This window comes from Brassica rapa, chromosome A04 (assembly GCF_000309985.2).
Source record: "Brassica rapa cultivar Chiifu-401-42 chromosome A04, CAAS_Brap_v3.01, whole genome shotgun sequence".
Lineage (NCBI taxonomy): Eukaryota > Viridiplantae > Streptophyta > Magnoliopsida > Brassicales > Brassicaceae > Brassica > Brassica rapa.
In genome coordinates, this window is record NC_024798.2 from 18945618 (window position 1) to 18962936 (window position 17319).

The window sequence follows — 17319 nt, forward strand, 5'->3', positions numbered from 1 at the left end:
TGGATATGAGCAGCTATATGTGCATCACCGGGGGACCAGAAGCATTGATGCGAGGATTGTTTATTTCCCCAGTATGACTGATGAAGGTGCAATGAATGTTTGAGCAAGCAAGATTTTTGAGATACTAGTGGGAGTATAATGTTTTGTTTTGATTGGAGACATGAATCTACCACTACTATTTTCTGTTTACTGTTCATAAACATTTTAAACAAACTTCTCTAATCACACTTTGAGATTAAGGTTTTATTGTTCACAAGAATAAAAACGTTACGAGAGTACACAATCAATGCCGCTCTCTATATACATCATATATGTTTTGAGTCTAACATCAATTCGTCACAGCATCAGCGTTGAGAAGTATTGCTCGAACTCTTGATCAATCGTGGGCTTATTTATGGCATGTTGAGGAGAATCTGCACACGCGAAACCAAGTTAGTGAATTTCCGGTTCAGGGAATCGGTATGGACAAATCCAAGAATCGGTTTGTACCTTGGTCAACAGTCCATCTCCCAGAAGACAGAACATACTTAGCATCAATACTACACCCATTAGCTTCGTCTTGTTCTTCTTCGTCATCAAGGTAGAGAATGTTTTCAATGTCTTTGTCTGAAAAATCCTCTAGGTTTTGGCTGCCATAGATGAAATCAAGATGGCTTTCAAATGAAACCATCTTGTCTTCACTACAAGATCCGGATGATTCCTCTTTCATTTCAATCTCATTTTCACATTCCATAGAAGTTGAGTTCAGACATGACACTGAACACTCTGAATCAAGCTCTGATCTGGCATTGGTATTGTCGGAACAAGCAGCATTGTCAAAACAAGCATGCTTGGACAAAGGTAATAATGATAACTCTGATTGATCCGTCTGAAACTTCCTCTTCTTGCTCACTTCAACTGCTTCCATTTTCAACAAATTTTTATTACTGATCATGTGATGGAAACTGCAAGAAACCAAATAACAGCAAATAAATGAGAACCTCTTAGATTTTCACTATAAACATAAACGTATAGTGGATCTTAATCCTCAAATAGTTAATCAATTTTATTGATCTTGAACTTGATTATAAAGGTTCATAAGAAATCGACAATTATAAGTCACATTTATTATAATAAGCTAATATAAAGACAGTACTCTCAATCATCCTCTAGAGGTGTAATTTGGTCAACCATTGACATGAACACATATAAGTTACAAATTAATCATCTTCTCCATCTATGACTCTTCAAGAACTGGGAAGAGGGATCAGAAGAGGACGAAATTTAATTTCTGAACTAAACACTAACCATTGTGAGACTATAATACACGGAGATCTAGTATTTGAGAATCCTAAATACACAAGACTTATTACAAAACCCGAGTAGCAAAATAGTAAGAGGAAGAGGTTCAGAAACTAAAACCTGCTAAGCTCAGACAATGGCTTCTTGTTATCAACTTCCTCTTCAGGCATAGATCGCTGAGAGAGAGTTCAAAGATAATTTTAAATGATGAATAATGCTCTTTCCTCTTTCGGAGGGTCGTTAATATCTGGAACCGGAAACTTTAAAATACTAAAATCGATCATAAATAGTTCCACATGTCGACGCAGGAGAGTGTGTACTCTACGAAGTTAGATAAACCGTCGATCTTGTTAATACGATGTTCGATTTCGCGCGTGTTCTACACTGGGAGAAGAATCCATGCGCTGGAGAGGCGACCCATCTCCTTTCACTGGACCCTTTTTTACTCCATAACGATTTTATGGGCTTTGGATGAGGTCTAAATATTTAAACTTCTTTTGTACATTTGTATAAATATTTATCATTTTACCAGCTCCCAAAAATACCAAGATAATTGTTTATATTATTTTCAACATATTTCAAAATGTAATTATTATTATTTTATTTCTAAAAATACAACTTGCTTCTTTTTTTTGCTTTCTTTGTCCAACCATCACAACTTGTTTTCTTCTGTAACATTCTAAGAATATAGAAAACCTTATTTTGTAGAAGTATTATTTTTGGATAATTTCATTATTTTTGGAAAATGTGGTATTGTCTTGAAATGTTTAGTCTCGTACCATGATGACAAAATAGTATTTTAGTTTTCTATCTATCACAGTGTTACTTGATCAATGGATCACGTGCCTGCCATGTGTCCACGAGGGCTATCATATGGCGCTGTCTGCTGCTTTTTTTCTTTTGCTTTCATCATTGCAACTCGTAAGAAGAGAAGCTGAAACCAGTTCTTCCTTCGTTAACTGTTTTCAGCTCCAGCTTCTGAAACGGACTGGTCAAAAAAACCAAACATAGCAGCAAGATTAATCAACATTTGTATACCAAGCCAACAACAACAGATAATTATGGTTTGTGTCATGAGGAAGATATTGGACTAACCTGCTGTTAGGATCATAGTAGAAGCCGCTGATGGATCCGTCACTGCAGGAGAAGCATACGTAGTAAAATCCAGCTATCGTTAGTCCACAATCTGTGCCAACGTTTACAAAGTATTGCTCTTTCCATCTCTGCATCACCATATATAAACCTCAGAGAAATGGATGACCAGAATCAATATGAAACTGAAAGTGTTTTACCATAAATATGTAAGGGTAATTGCTAAGATCCAATTGCCTCCCACCGTCAGATTCAACTTGTCCCTGCAGGATTAGTTCAGAGCGTGACTCATGAGATGTTAATGACACTACAATCAAGTGAGTAGAGCATTATACCTGAAGAGGTGCAAAAGATGGGAACTTTGACCAATGTCTCATATCATCTTCCCTCCTGTGACAAATGATTGTAAGAATGTGTGCACAATGAGAAATCATGAGCTTCATCTCTTTAAGAAAAAGGGTATGGAACATACGTGGCTTCCCATTTTCCGGTGTAAAAAGTATAATTCTTTCCATCAACAATCTCCCCTTCCCAGAATGTTATGACCTGACACGCATAACACAGTCAAGCATTGTTTTCCCTAATTCAATTCCAAAGGGAAGCAACATGAGAGCAATAAACGAGTAAGAGGTGTAAGGGGATTACAGGTGTGTCTGCCATGGGAACGTTTAGAGCTTCCATAGTGCCACAAAGATAGCCATGCTCAAGGTCAACTCCCTGTATCTGGACGTTAACTCTCCAAGCTTCCTCCTTCTGTTGATTAGAGACATTTTGCGTACCAGAAAACGCCTGCAGTATAAAAACACGCAAGAATGCCACAACTCAAAAGCCCTCATCTTAACGCTCACTATGAATAAAACACTCTGTTGGAGCTAGTGATTGTTCTACAACTTATGTTTAATATAATTTCACTTGGATTCAGCATACAGTCCAACACAAGCCAATTAATGCAGACAAAGCTAACAAGTCATGTTCCCAAGATGTTTGGTGCCTATGAACAACGCTTGTGTCTAAACAATAACACATGCGATCTTTTATGCCTTGTGTCTTTCCCAAATAGCCTTCTTGTCTTGCAATTACACTAAGCATCTTAGCTAACTTTAATGAAAACGTGTTGCAATTCCTATTAGTACCACATTTGATCTGACAATATTTGTGTCTGAACAAAATGACACGACATCTTTTATCCTTTTTGGCATTCCTAAGTAGCCAAACAACAGTGAAAATCAGCACTCTCCTTCTTGTCTTGCAATAACGCTGCTCCCAAAAAATAAACATCTTAGCTAACTTTAATTGCAATTAGTACCACATTACAAACTGATTCTCAACCCGGGAGCCATTTCAATTCTACTAATTGAAAAACACCACATGACTTTTCAAGAACATAGTTTCTTTACTTGTATATATACTTATCCTCAGACTCTCTGCTTAATGATTGTGCATACATACACACAGATGCACAAGATTGCTACCAACCCATAACAATCCTACAAAGAAAGTTATAATTTTTTAAACATAAGTTGAATCGTTTTTTACCTGGCCGGCGGCGAGAAGTGAGCTAGGCGGAAGTGGTGATCGATTCCCAGGATCATTTCCTAAAATGGCAACAATCCAATTAACTCTGAGAGACAGAATCTCAATCGGAAAACCCTAAATTCAAAACTAGGAAGAAGAAGGGAGAAACCTGAAACCTGGGGAGCCGCGTTGCTCTCGACAACTCTCACCGGCATTTTCTTCCCCCTGTCGTCGTCGTCGTCGTCGTCTGATCGCGTCCGTACGTAATCGAGATCAATACAATGAAATGGGCTCGGAGCCCATTAAACACAAATCATATCCGGTTAAACCGGTTAATTTCGATTAACTAGGGGTGATGCCCTCTAAACCGAATTGTTAAGTGATTCCTTAAATGGGCTAGAGCCCAGTAGGCAGAGCTCGAGTCCAATAAACACGCATCATATCCGGTTAAACCGGTTAATCTTGCGAACCGATTAATTAGGGGTGATGCTCTCTAAACCGAATTGTAAAGAGATCCCTTAAATGGGCTTGAGCCCAATAGATAGAGCTCGAGTCCAATAAAAACACATCACATCCGGTTAGGTTTTCGAATAAAGTAATTAGACCGGTACATATTGCGAACCGATTAATTAAGGGTGGTACTCTCTAAACCGAATGGTAAACCCACTCTTTCCCAAAACCCTTCTTCTTCTCTCTCTCCTCGCCTACTCTGCTCCGTCTCTAGTTTCTCTGAACTTTGTTGTTATCTTCTGCTTTAGAACCTGAGTTTCAATCCTCGCATCCTCTGATTGCGTGGGTTTTGTTTGAAATTTGATTTCTTTTTGGTTCCAAGTGTTAAAAATCGAATCTTTGCAGCTGACTTCTCGAATTGTCGTCTCTCCTTGTCAAGCAGCTTCTTCCACAGCTCCAAACCAGGTTAGTCTTCTTCTTCTCCATTTGCCCACTCGCATGAGCATTCTTCTTCTTACTTTACTTCGTACTGTTGAACGAAGCTGGATACAATGTTCAATATGCTGTGAAAGTGTGAATTTTAATTGTTTGGATTGGATGCTGATATTGCGTTGTGTTCTAGATGTTGCTTTTGAGACAGAGCTCAGCTGCTGTTCTTGTCTCTGGGAATCCAACTCCTGTCCTCTACACTTCTCGCTTTACTTCCAGAGTTGGGTGTATTCCAGTGAGCAAAACGTTCTCCTCCCAGAGTTTCACCATGGCAAATCTTCACAAGCGTCTTACTTCTTCACCTGAGAAGCTGAATCCTGTGTTGTCCTGTAGCTCTCACGAGGCTTCTCCTATAAGGTACCTATGTCTCTTGTAACACATCCTGTGTTTTAAAAGGCGATCGCCTTTTGCGCCAAGGCGCAAGGCGCACCGTGGCGATGGTCCCAGCGCCTCAGTCCTCTAAGGCGAGCCCTAGTTCCTCAAGGCGAGCCCTAGTTCCTCAAGGCGCTCGCCATGGTGCGCCATTGGCTTAAATATAAGCGCCTTGGTTCAAAGGCGCGCGTTTCCGTTAAAACACTACTTTGACGGAACCCTTAAAACATCTTGGAACTCTATCACTACTTTCTCGACCATTTAAATATCCTTAAAACATAATGCTTAGATCGTCAGAGTTTTAGGTTTTGTTGGATTTGATCAATTGAATTTAGTTTTTTTTTGTTTCAAGTTCTTTGTTTTGGTGTTTATATATGTGTACATAGCTGACTATATTAGTGTGCATGACTAACTTGTTGCTGACTATATTAGTGTGTATAAATAAGACAGTTTGGTATAGCTGACTGTACTAGTGTTATATACGAGTCTACTCTATAACTATCCTCTGTATGTAACCATAGAAATAGTTACACGTCTGTAGCTAACACATACACTTCTAAGTTCTAACCTAAGAACATCTATCAATGCATATATAAGTTCTCTAAAGCTGTATATAACTAAACCACGTTTGAAAGCATTCTAACCATAAGGCGAGCGCCTTGTAGCGCCATGGCGCAAGGCGCATGGCTCCAACCTCCTCGCCTTAGAGCGCCATGCGCCATTTAAAACACAGAACACATCATAACAGTTGTTCTCAAGAAGAGTGGGGAAGGAACTATTTTTTTCTAATTTTATTTTTATTTTCTCTTTGAAAGTGAGAATAAAGAAGCTGACCATGTCCATGGAGTTTCTGAGATAATTGTGGGAGTATTGGGAGGTGGACAACTGGGTCGTATGCTATGCCAAGCTGCTTCTCAAATGGCTATCAAGGTTATGATTCTAGATCCGTCAAAGAACTGTTCAGCAAGTTCATTGTCCTACGGCCACATGGTTGATAGCTTTGACGACAGTGCTACAGTTGAAGCATTTGCTAAAAGGTCCGTTTCTTGAATTCGTTAGGTTCTCCATTCCCATTGGTAGTTACAAAACTGAAGTTTTTTTTTTGTTTATTGTCTTAGTTAGATGTGGAGTCTTGACCGTTGAAATTGAACATGTTGACGTGGAAACGTTAGAGAAGCTTGAGAAACAAGGAGTAGATTGCCAACCAAAAGCCTCTACCATCAGAATAATACAGGTTTCTTAACTTCTCAAATCTTTTTCAATTAATTGAAGTTTGTCAAGCAATGTGATTTATATGAGGGGGTTTGATGTTGGCAGGATAAGTACATGCAGAAAGTTCATTTCTCTCAGCATGGCATCCCACTTCCAGAGTTTATGGAGGTTAGCCCCCCTTTGTTCATCCTTTGTATCATGAAGAGTTTATCAAACAGTTTAACCCCTAAACATTGACATGACAGATAAGCGATATTGAAGGAGCGGAAAGAGCAGGTGAACTTTTCGGATACCCTCTTATGATCAAGAGCAAGCGGTTAGCTTATGATGGACGCGGAAACGCAGTTGCCAATAGCCAAGATGGGCTTTCTTCTGCTGTAACGGGTACATCCTTACTACAGATTCTAGTAGAAACTCAACTAGTTTAGTCTGGTACAATGTAATAATTGATTTTTTTCTTTTTATCCAGCTCTTGGAGGTTTTGGTCGTGGTTTGTACGTCGAGAAATGGGCACCGTTTGTCAAGGTACAATGATGATTACAAATTTTATTTTGCTATTGTAACTTATTTGTCTCTGAAGTTTATAATCATTTACATATAAAACTTTTAGGAGTTGGCTGTTATTGTGGCTAGAGGAAAAGATGGTTCCATGGTTTGTTATCCAGTTGTTGAAACTGTTCACAGGTAACTCTACACTCGACTATATGAAACGGTTCTTTACTTCTTTACTAATACACTTTGAAATGCACACTAGGGACAACATATGCCATATAGTCAAAGCACCAGCAGATGTGCCTTGGAAGATCAACAAACTTGCCACTGATGTTGCCCAAAAAGCTGTTGGTTCATTAGAAGGCGCTGGGGTTTTCGCAGTCGAGCTGTTCTTGACAGAGGATGGTCAGGTACTCTCATACATTTTAGCCTCTCTTCTACCTCTGTTCTTATAATTTGTTTAACTTATCAGTGTTTTTAGTCCTTTTCAGATCTTGCTAAACGAAGTTGCACCTAGACCACACAACAGTGGCCATCAAACGATCGAGGCATGTTATACTTCACAGTTTGAACAACACTTGCGGGCTGTGGTTGGTCTTCCACTAGGTGATCCGTCGATGAGAACTCCTGCCTCCCTTATGTACAATATTCTGGGCGAAGATGATGTAACGGATGTTTCTTTTTTACTTTATTGTTTGAACTGTCTTGTTCTATCAGTTTAATTTGTTTTCAATATATGTTTCAGGGAGAAGCTGGTTTCAGATTGGCTCATCGGCTTATTGCGAGAGCTCTGAGTGTTCCAGGTGCATCTGTGCATTGGTATGACAAGCCAGGTTAGATTCATGTTCTCTTATGGTTCTCTCGTGATGTGTTGTCAGTTTTTTTTTAGTTCTATATGATAAATTATTGTTGTCAGAAATGAGAAAACAAAGGAAGATGGGACACATCACTCTCGTTGGGCAGTCTATGGGTGTTCTGGAAAGAAGGTTGCAGTGTATATTAAGTGGACAAAGCGATCAAGTACATGGTCAGTTTACGTTTAGCATAGTTTGGTATCTTAGTCCATTGGCTTTTTCTTGATCACTTATAACGTCATGATGTATCTGACTGAAGTTTTGTTGCATTTTGTTTCACACATTGCAGAGACACCTCGTGTGGGTATCATCATGGGTTCAGACTCGGATCTTCCTGTTATGAAGGATGCTGCAAAAATTCTTGACATGTTTGGTGTTACATATGAGGTAAAAAGAATTTAAACTTGGCATTAATCATTGCTTTAGCCTCTCGAATGGTTCCATTTATGAGAAATGAGTCATCATTGGTTTGGTTAACAGGTGAAGATAGTTTCAGCTCATCGCACACCAGAGATAATGTTTTCATATGCAACCTCAGCGCATAGTAGAGGCGTCCAAGTGATAATTGCAGGTGCTGGTGGTGCTGCTCACTTACCAGGTATGTCTTAAAACATGAACTCAGTCTTGTCCCTACAAAAATACTAAATTGTCTGAAAGAAGTGTTCCTTTTCTAGGTATGGTGGCTTCACTCACTCCTTTGCCTGTGATTGGTGTCCCTGTGCGTGCTACCCGTTTGGATGGAGTTGATTCACTTCTCTCCATCGTTCAGGTACGCACACATTGCTTCACGTTTCACTTAAGCTATTATTAGTTGCTTGCAGTTTTCAAATCTTTTTATCTTTTTGGTTACCAAAGATGCCTAGGGGTGTTCCTGTGGCGACAGTTGCAATAAACAACTCCACCAACGCAGCCTTGCTTGCTATCCGGATGCTGGGGATCTCTGATACTGATCTCGTCTCAAGGTTCTTTTTATTTTCTATCCTTTGTTACATAAGAGTCAGATTGAACAAGAATTAAATAAGCTTGTGGGTTTCTTTTGATTGTTCAGGATGCGTCAGTACCAGGAAGACATGAGAGAAGAGAACATGGTTAAAGGAGAGAAACTTGAGCGACAAGGCTGGGAATCTTATTTGAACCAGTAAATAATATTACTGGTCAGAAGATCTTGTTGAGGGATCAGAGAGTTAGCATCGGTTCTTGAGTTGTTGTCATTGGTATTTGGTGGTTCCCTATTGAACCGGTTCTTGTTGTTGTCATTGGTATTTGGTGGTTCTTGAGCCGTCATAGGCCACATTCAACTGTAGATTCGATATTTTTATTACTAACACAAGTGACTTTAGCAATAAAAAACATCCATAACATCATTGGTTTTTAAAATAAAAGAGGTTTGAGTTCTAAAAGCTTGACGTATCAGTCAAGTAAAATGACAAATGCAATAAGTTGACAGAAGAAACTCTTTTTGATCTCAAAGAAATGGCAACACCAGAGGTTGGAAACCATGTCGAAGAGCAGCTTCCCAAGCTCTGTGAGGGTTAACCATTGGAACGTCAAGACCACATTCGTGTTCCTCCCATCCTTCAAGTGCATGCACTATGCCACTAACTCTCCACGCGCTCATCACTCTCCTCCCCAGCCAATTCTACATTTATACAAATATGTGTTATATATCATAATTAGTTACCTGGCTACCGAGCCGGGTCTCGGAGCTGAATATTTAGTTGTAATATAGTTTTACTAGAGTTAAAAGAATGTATATACCTCACAAGAATCGATGTTTTGGGCAGAGTCCGGGATGATCATAGCCGGAGTGGTATGGTAAAAGCAGTCTTTTCGAAGTTCAGTAGGAGGAAACTGAGAGAAAGGAAGAAAGTGAGTTCCTTCTTCTGCCATCTTCTGCTCTTCATTGCTTAGACTATCTCCTACCAACCATATCTACATCATATAAATTTTACACATATAGTTTATATGAAATAGTTCTTATTAGCGTTTAAAATGCTTGTTGTTATGTATTAATGCCATTTGAAATTCACACAAACCATTGGGGAGTGATTGGTTGTGAGGATCAGATTTTCCATACAATGCCCGCCAAGGAATTCGGCTAGCATGCAATGCTCTTCCTCACGTAAAACCATCACCTAATTATGGAAATATTTTTAAGGAATGATTAAAGTCAAATGTAAAAAATTTATGAATATATTGTGTGACACGAAAGCAAACTGCTAAATTGAGTTGGACTTACAGTAGGCCATGTGACATTGCTTACATGTAAAAAAATAAGCTATAAAAGGACTTGATTATAAAGATAATGGCATAACGTTTAGATAACACTTCTTTGACTTTATAGATACATGTTGCATGTTCAAGTTACAATATCATATTGTGCGTTCGGTCATATTCTTACACGCAATGTAACATTACGTAACCATTTATAACTATTGAAGACTAGAAAAAAATCATATAAATTTATATATGTAAATAGTTACCTTGATGCCATTTTGGCAAAGAGACCTGACAATGGCACGAGCAACTTTTGTGATTTGGCCTCGAAATAGAACTTCTTTAATGCCAACAGGAATACTATGAATCACAACCTGAGCTGCAAGACTGCTTCCGTCTACAATCCTTATCTTTAGCTTAGGATGCTTCCGTACATACACTTCTCCATATCCATTTAATTCTTCTCCCTAATCATATTATAGTATTAATTAGTGTTTGCGAATTATGTCTAGAGTTTTTCTATCGTTAGAAATGCAAAACATAAAAATAACCAATTGATGCATATTGCATGCCTGGTTCAGTAGCCCCAAACTCATTACTCTCACACCATTCTTCTCCGCTTCAAGGATAGCCGTCTCAATCATTTTGTTGATAGATTCTTTCTGCTTCTGCGACTTGTACTGTTGTTAACAAACATAACTAATTACAAACGTGAAATTATTTAATATTTTGTAGAAAGAAGAGTAGAGGCAATTACATGAGACGAGAACTTGGGAAGGAGGTGGGAGTGAAGAGTGAGATCACGGAAGCGGTTTCTCTCGAAGGCAAAGCTTCTAAAAGAGAGGAAAGTTAGTATGAATGAGAGCATCAGAGTGAACGGTCTCATGAGTAATAGGTAACACCGAGAAGATAAGGGGTGCGAGGAGAGGGAAGCAAAGCCAAGTCGGAGATGGTAAATCGAGTCGAGTGATGTTAGATGTGTGAGATAAATTGCGTCAGGTTTCTCTTCATCTTGCTCCAACGATGTTTCATACAATGAGTCACTGCACTTGTCGTTGGTCCCATAGATGTAGTCGTACATTGGCATGAATAGAGAATAGTTCGTCCTGAATTGTGTGTGGTGGAGCGAGTGAAATCTGCAATCATAATATATGCTTCGTTTCAATATTATTATTATTATTTTTTTTTGTAAAAAGGCTTTCAAATTTAAAAACAAAGGAACATACATTGTATGGTTTTTCAACCATAAAGTTTAAGAAAATATGATGAGGCATGCCTCATAATCAACCAAGCAATAGCTAACAAAAGAGAGAACTTATGATACATAAGCTTAGTGAAACAAGAAAAAGATGGAAGTACTAAGAAGATGGACAGTAGTATCCGCGGCCTCGACGACCTTGTTTACCTCTTCCTCTAACCGTTTTTCATTCCATATCTTGAAATTTTTGAAGTGGTTTTATTAACCTTCCACCTCGTGACATGGTGAGGTTTGCCGTAGCATCACTCATAAACCCATCTCCATCATCTTGCTCATTATAGTCAATTTGATTGGAAAAGGGACTGCCATGTTCAGGAGAATGTGAAGAGGCCAATGAATTGTCCTTTGGAACCAATTTGGTTTCGAAGACAATAACAGGTGATGGAATTGCTTCCATAATAATAGTTTCAGTTGGAGCAGACTGTGTGTCTGCTAATCGTTTCAATATTATTTCAATATGTATTCCTAATAGTGGATAACATATGTTTTGTGTTTAGTAACCAAAATTTCCAATGTCTTAATCCCAATTTATTTGTAAATTGTAAAAGTGAAAAACAATATGTTAAAAGGTGAAATAATACTGTAACACAAATGTAAATGTGTCTGAGGTAATGGTGAAATACTATTCTAGTGGGGTTTTAAGAGCACGTCCATCGACAGCTTCTAACTTGGGGGTTTTTTTTTTTTTTCCCAAATTGTTATATTATTAAAAACAGGGCCAAGCCCACAGAACAAAAAAACCTAACACAAAAAGCCCAAAGGAAACATGGGTTACAAGATTTACTGCCGAAGCCCAAAAGACATGAAAAAGGCCTACGGCCCACATAAAGGAAACCGGGCAGCTTGCCCGATACGCGAGACAAGGAGGCAGGGGATCGAGCCACGTGTAGAGATCTGGAACATCAGAGAGACACGCGTCGCCCGCCTCGACTTGATCGCGACCGAGACCCAAGACCGCCGGGACTTTTCACCGACAACCCTCTCTTCGCCGGAGCTCAAATACCGACAAGCCTCCGACGAAAACCCACCGTTCTTCACCGCTCTATCTTCACGGCGGAGAGATCCATCTAACCAAAGAGATCTCCTCCGACTTTGAATCACATCAAACCCTAGACAGGCAAGCCGAGAACCACCGCTCTTCTTCTCTTGAGCGTCGTCACCATCGTTTCGCCGACGCTCGAAACATAGAGCCACCACCGAGACCACTTTCCTTCAACCCTTCTTACCTCTCCGCGGGGAGCATCCTCAATCTTCTTCGAGGTCTCCTCCGACTTCAGAGAGACGCGCGTACCCACAAACAAACCCATCAACCCGACCCGAACCTTGGGCGGACCACCACTTAATTCCACTAGATCCGACGACACAAGGCTATGGAAGCCTGTGCCTCCCGGAGACAAGACCGACGAGGCGTTGCTGAAGAAGCCAAGCCACCCCCCGGAGACATGAGCCGGCGACGATGGAGCTTTGGTAGCCTTCATCCCCCGGAAAAGGACTTCCGCCTCCAGACGACCGCGCCTTCCCACCAGTCTTCCAACCACCGTAGATGTCATTTCACTTAACGAGATAGCGCCAACCGGACGTGGAAATAACCAGAGCTCAGGCAAGGCAAGCCGGGATAGGACGACGGAGAGACACGGACACAAAAGAGCGGACGGCAATACGAGAGTCTCCGGCGACGGCACGCGCGCATACGCGCCGGCCGTTCGCCGGAAACCTAGATCTACTATCTCTCTCCTCTCTCGATCTGAATTATCTTTTTTTACAGTATTAGTTCTAACTTGGGGTTTTAAAACAAAAAAAAAAATATTAAAATAATAAAAAAAGCAAAAGAGAGTGAAACTTTTAATACCGTTTCTGATCGTCCAAGTGTTATTTGTCAACTTCTGAATCGTTAACTTTTTAAAAAAGAAATAAATTTTAATTCCAAAATTATGCATGACTAAATTATTATTACTTTTGATCAAGGAACCTGTTTTAAAGATACTTGCCGATGGAGTTGGACTTACGAAGGAGTGTAGCAGAGGAACTTAAGAGGAGGGAAGATAGAGAAGAAAAATCTCGGAATGAGCTCGAAGTTGCAGTGGCCCAAGTTGTTCATGAAATCTATGTAAGTTATGTAGAGTGCAATGGAGATGATGGAGACCGTGCCGCATAGAAAAGTCGTTACTAGAGGCATCACCAAGATTAGTGAATAGGCAATGTGCTCCGCAAAAGGATGTACCACCGCTGCAATCAAAACCATGCATTGTACTATTATACATGTCACTGTCTTTTTTTTTAATAAAAAAAAATACATGTCACTGTCTCAAATCTTTTTTTATTAATATAAGAGATGTCAGAATGTACCACCGCTGCAATCTTTTTTAATAAAATAAGGAGCGTCATTTTGTCCATACTAAAGATATACACCATATTAAACAGTTTTAAAAACATACATGAAATTCAAGCATTTTGTTGAAAATCAACAAAACCTCTAAGCGATTTTGCTATCACAATATTTTGTAAATAAGCTTCCAGCTTTGGCAATAGTGCATATACCTTCCAAATGCGTTGTTTCGAATTTTCTGTTGAAAATAATTATGAGACAAGAGTTTACTTGCTCCCGTAGGAGTTTAATAGAAATTTAAACATGTGTTTTAAAAAATTGTGAAGACTGATAGTAGTAATAGGTAATGCTTTCTACAGGTTCTTTATGTTTTGTGAGGACTGAGGAAGTATATATAAGTTATGTGTACGTACACGTGATCGGCTCGGTGACGATGGAGGAGTGGTGATGTGAATGGTAGCGAGAGTAGAGGAAGTGGTGGTGAAGGGCTCGGTGAAACCAATAGTAGATAAACTCAGCCGGACCCGCGTGGAGGAGAGCGACTAGAACCAGACCATCGAGTCGCCAAAAGGGAAGGGTATCGGTTCCTATCAGGTACACTTTGGCTAAGTAAGCAACGAGAGTGTTGAAGATGATCTGATCGTCCCAGGTTCGTTCTCGGTCGACTTGGTCAAACTCTATGGACTTGTTCACGATCCGTTTGGTTCCTTTGGCTGTTCGGTAACGGGAAAAACTTATCCAAACCTGGCTATGAACAATCCGCCACACCATTAGCGCCATTACCAAAAGTTTCTCGTGATCTCGCATAGCCGCGTATGAGTAGATGCTGTCAATAACCAGCGGCACCAACACCAAATACTGCAATGTTTATCAATATTTTTATACAAAATACATTTTGTATTTAAAGATGTTATGAAGCAAATTGGAGCAATGAAATATACCTTAAAACTTCCAAGTGGTGTCCATGGCCAGTCTGTGAGAAGACCAGGTCTCGATGCCATTCTTTTTCAGTACAAGGATCAATGATGATGACTGTATGAAAATATATTTGAGTATGAAGAACAAGAGAGAGATAATTTGAGAGATACTAAGTGACTGAATAATTATGTATTTCTGTGTCTACAAATATATAAAGAAGTCCACTTGTAAGTGATTACAAGAAACATGTGTTAAATAAGAATGGATGTAATTGTTGGGTTTTGTTTTTCTTGTCACATACAGCCTCTCATCAACACTTCACTTTCTTCACATCGATCTCTTTTTTCTTTGATATGTCATGTCTACTAATCCTGTCGGCCTCAGTAGAAAATCACCTAATACTATAGAGTGAGCTGACTATCACACTGCTTAATCCAAGTTTGGAATATTTTCTGACTAATGCCAAGAGATGTACCGATTGTCTGTTATGCCATTCCATGTTAACCATTTGAACCAAAGTCCAAATCCAAATTGACCAAAAGTGATTGTTTAATTCCCATTTGAAAACCGAACTCAAGACCAACGTGTATACACATTGAATCTCAAAAGATTACAACCAGACTATCACGGCTTGGTTACACTTCGATAACTTTGATTCTTTCGGACATCATTTTCACCCAAATCGACCGCTATGCAGCTTTTGACCACTACTGATTGCTTCAACATTCCTTTTCAATATGGTTGGTGAAGATCCATAAACCTATCTTAAGATGAAAATCCTTATATACTTTTTGAGATGTCGCTCTGGTGAAGACATCTATTACTTGATGATTAACACTCTTCACATGAGAGGGAAGAGGGAAAGTTGATTACTTGTTGAACATTCACTCCAATGTACAATAAAAACTCTATAAATTAATAATATTAGGACTATGATATTTAATTAGTTTATAGAGTTATTAATTTACAAAAAAATTCTTTTTAGATATTTTAAATACATATTTTTCTAAAATAAAAAAATATATTTAAATTTTATGTATATACATTAATTATTTTTTTGAAAGTCGACATTTATGATGTTTTATTATATAAAATATTTTTAATAGAGTCTAAATGTGGTTTTAGATATAATTTTCTATATCTCATCAAAAAATATTAAGTGTTAAGAAAATATAAAAATAATTTATTGTGAATATAAAGCAAATAATTTAATGGTTTGCTTGTATATATAAATTAAATATATATACATATAAATTATTAATTTATAATTTTAATGAGACCATATATATCCATAGGATTTTTGAAATTTTTTTATCTAATTTTTTTATCGATTTGTTTCATATTTTGAACCGACCCAACTTGGGACCAGAAAAATTTATTAATTTATAATGTTTATTAATTTATCGAGTATTAATTTATATACATATAAATTATTAGTTTATAATTTTAATGAGACCATATATTTACATATGAGTTTTTTAAATTGTTGCATTTAATTTGTTTTATCGATTTGTGTTATATTTTGAACCGACCCAACTTGAGATCATAACAATTTATTAATTTATAGTATTTTTTAATTTATCGAGTATTAATTATAGAGTTTTTACAGTAATACCAAAATAATTTTATGTGCTTGTTTTACTTTTAGAAGTGACAAGATTTTTTCCAATGATTGTACAATAGTCGGTTGTATACTTTTATCAATCTTAGTGTCTAGTCATCATCACAATATCTCATAACTCTGTGTTGATATTTCAACACTTCCATATATATTTCCCTGGTATGTCTTTCAAGTACTTTAAAATTCTTTCAACTATGCTCCAATGATGTATAGTAGGTATGCTGACTTGATTAATCCCAAAGCAAATGTATGCTGTTTTTTGATACTGTTACAAATCCACTAGTGGTTAAATCCCATGCACATCCTTATAGATATTTTAAAATTGTTGTTCAAAAAAAATATCTTTTTAAATTATGTATATTGATTTTATGTGTGTACAAATATATAAAGGAATCCACTTGGTAATAGTTATAAAATAGTTAACAAAATGGTTAAAATGTGTTAAATCAGAACGGATATGTAACTTGTTGCTTTTCTTTTTGCTACCTACAGCCTCGCATCGACCACTTCACTTTCTTCACATCGATCATTTTGATTCCTTTGGTTATCATCTTTAACCAGATCGACTGGTCTGCATTCGTGGATCGACCCCACGCTCTGCTCCTCTCGACCACTAATGCTTGTTCAACAATGACTACTTGCAGTGGCGGATCCATCTGAAATTTTAAGTGAGTTCAAAAGTTATTGAAAGGGTTGATATAAGTCTCCAACTCGGGTTTACTGGGTTCAATACACCTATTTACCAGAAATGCTGGGAGATTTCCTCATTATTTAGATGCAATATAAAATATATATATATAAAGATTTTTTTTGATCAAAATATAAAGATTTTTGTGGTGTCAAATTAATGACACCAAATATTGCTTATTGTGTCCTCCCCTGACTACTTGGCCACTTTCTTCCAATGTTTCTGTGTGTGTGTGTACATGTGTCCAAACATATGCATAGATACAATAGAGTGCACCACATTCACATGCAAAGCACATGCGAGAGTTCCTTTACATATTGAATACTTATCTAATTATGTAATGACCATGACCTATAGCCGAAAGCGAATTACTAATGCCTGATGTTCATATAACAACACTATAGAACAAACCAAGTTGTAGGTCATGGTCATTACACAATTAGATAAGTATTAATTAAGATCCTATGTATAGTTTTGAATAATAGCAGATGCAGATTTTTTTCACACATATGTTATGCCGGTCAGACACTTTTA

General features: G+C 38.0%; 4 protein-coding genes and 1 long non-coding RNA gene across 9 annotated transcripts; 2 read left to right on the top strand and 3 right to left on the bottom strand.

Moving 5' to 3' along the window:
• Positions 1-141: 141 nt before the first annotated feature.
• Positions 142-1726, bottom strand: LOC103865620 (protein FAR-RED ELONGATED HYPOCOTYL 1). Its single transcript, XM_009143433.3, has 3 exons — positions 1402-1726; positions 490-944; positions 142-413 (listed from the first exon to the last, which is right to left on the bottom strand). The coding sequence occupies exons 1-3, from the start codon at positions 1449-1451 to the stop codon at positions 337-339; spliced, it is 582 nt and encodes a 193-aa protein (XP_009141681.1). The 5' UTR covers positions 1452-1726; the 3' UTR covers positions 142-336.
• A 255-nt stretch (positions 1727-1981) lies between these two features.
• On the bottom strand, positions 1982-4217 carry LOC103865621 (glucose-induced degradation protein 4 homolog). The gene is made up of 8 exons (XM_009143434.3): positions 4058-4217; positions 3910-3968; positions 3019-3162; positions 2846-2919; positions 2709-2763; positions 2574-2636; positions 2377-2504; positions 1982-2269 (listed from the first exon to the last, which is right to left on the bottom strand). Exons 1-8 carry the CDS (start codon positions 4101-4103, stop codon positions 2191-2193), a joined length of 648 nt encoding a protein of 215 aa, XP_009141682.1. The 5' UTR covers positions 4104-4217; the 3' UTR covers positions 1982-2190.
• A 316-nt stretch (positions 4218-4533) lies between these two features.
• Positions 4534-9118, top strand: LOC103865624 (phosphoribosylaminoimidazole carboxylase, chloroplastic). Of its 4 annotated transcripts, none has more exons than XM_009143437.3 (18): positions 4534-4680; positions 4744-4803; positions 4961-5184; positions 6015-6236; positions 6322-6433; positions 6517-6579; positions 6657-6795; positions 6881-6936; positions 7022-7095; positions 7166-7313; positions 7395-7568; positions 7649-7736; positions 7820-7930; positions 8047-8144; positions 8238-8355; positions 8432-8526; positions 8613-8719; positions 8806-9118. In XM_009143437.3, the coding sequence occupies exons 3-18, from the start codon at positions 4961-4963 to the stop codon at positions 8897-8899; spliced, it is 1923 nt and encodes a 640-aa protein (XP_009141685.1). In that variant the 5' UTR covers positions 4534-4680; positions 4744-4803; the 3' UTR covers positions 8900-9118. The 4 variants fall into 4 exon arrangements, with proteins under 4 accessions (XP_009141685.1, XP_033146001.1, XP_009141686.1 ...); XM_009143438.3 differs by having other exon boundaries at positions 4545-4680; positions 4781-4803; XM_033290110.1 differs by having other exon boundaries at positions 4538-4803.
• LOC117133587 lies at positions 5237-5663 on the top strand. Its single transcript, XR_004457463.1, has 2 exons — positions 5237-5267; positions 5323-5663. It is a non-coding gene; the product is annotated as an uncharacterized LOC117133587 (long non-coding RNA).
• Positions 9093-15464, bottom strand: LOC103865622 (protein CER1-like 2). Of its 2 annotated transcripts, XM_009143435.3 has the most exons (9): positions 14500-15458; positions 13972-14416; positions 13239-13458; positions 10732-11110; positions 10547-10654; positions 10241-10441; positions 9794-9892; positions 9516-9689; positions 9093-9396 (listed from the first exon to the last, which is right to left on the bottom strand). In XM_009143435.3, the coding sequence occupies exons 1-9, from the start codon at positions 14557-14559 to the stop codon at positions 9223-9225; spliced, it is 1860 nt and encodes a 619-aa protein (XP_009141683.2). In that variant the 5' UTR covers positions 14560-15458; the 3' UTR covers positions 9093-9222. The 2 variants fall into 2 exon arrangements, with proteins under 2 accessions (XP_009141683.2, XP_033146003.1); XM_033290112.1 differs by lacking the exon at positions 9794-9892 and having other exon boundaries at positions 14500-15464.
• Positions 15465-17319: the final 1855 nt, after the last annotated feature.

What these genes read in the sequence shown, in the direction of transcription:
- LOC103865622 (XM_009143435.3), bottom strand. Translation starts at nt 14,559, where the DNA reads ATGGCATCGAGACCTGGTCTTCTCACAGACTGGCCATGGACACCACTT. An exon ending in GTTTGGGGCTACTGAACCAG is followed by an intron (nt 10,442 to 10,546) that starts GCATGCAATATG and finishes TAATATGATTAG; the next exon opens with GGAGAAGAATTAAATGGATA. An exon ending in TTTGCCAAAATGGCATCAAG is followed by an intron (nt 9,893 to 10,240) that starts GTAACTATTTAC and finishes TTCCATAATTAG; the next exon opens with GTGATGGTTTTACGTGAGGA.
- LOC103865620 (XM_009143433.3), bottom strand. Translation starts at nt 1,451, where the DNA reads ATGCCTGAAGAGGAAGTTGATAACAAGAAGCCATTGTCTGAGCTTAGC. An exon ending in CCATTGTCTGAGCTTAGCAG is followed by an intron (nt 945 to 1,401) that starts GTTTTAGTTTCT and finishes GGTTTCTTGCAG; the next exon opens with TTTCCATCACATGATCAGTA. An exon ending in GAGATGGACTGTTGACCAAG is followed by an intron (nt 414 to 489) that starts GTACAAACCGAT and finishes TCGCGTGTGCAG; the next exon opens with ATTCTCCTCAACATGCCATA.
- LOC103865621 (XM_009143434.3), bottom strand. Translation starts at nt 4,103, where the DNA reads ATGCCGGTGAGAGTTGTCGAGAGCAACGCGGCTCCCCAGGTTTCAG. An exon ending in CACTTCTCGCCGCCGGCCAG is followed by an intron (nt 3,163 to 3,909) that starts GTAAAAAACGAT and finishes TTTATACTGCAG; the next exon opens with GCGTTTTCTGGTACGCAAAA. An exon ending in TACTATGATCCTAACAGCAG is followed by an intron (nt 2,270 to 2,376) that starts GTTAGTCCAATA and finishes TTTTTTGACCAG; the next exon opens with TCCGTTTCAGAAGCTGGAGC.
- LOC103865624 (XM_009143437.3), top strand. Translation starts at nt 4,961, where the DNA reads ATGTTGCTTTTGAGACAGAGCTCAGCTGCTGTTCTTGTCTCTGGGAAT. An exon ending in CACTTCCAGAGTTTATGGAG is followed by an intron (nt 6,580 to 6,656) that starts GTTAGCCCCCCT and finishes TTGACATGACAG; the next exon opens with ATAAGCGATATTGAAGGAGC. An exon ending in CACTTCTCTCCATCGTTCAG is followed by an intron (nt 8,527 to 8,612) that starts GTACGCACACAT and finishes TGGTTACCAAAG; the next exon opens with ATGCCTAGGGGTGTTCCTGT.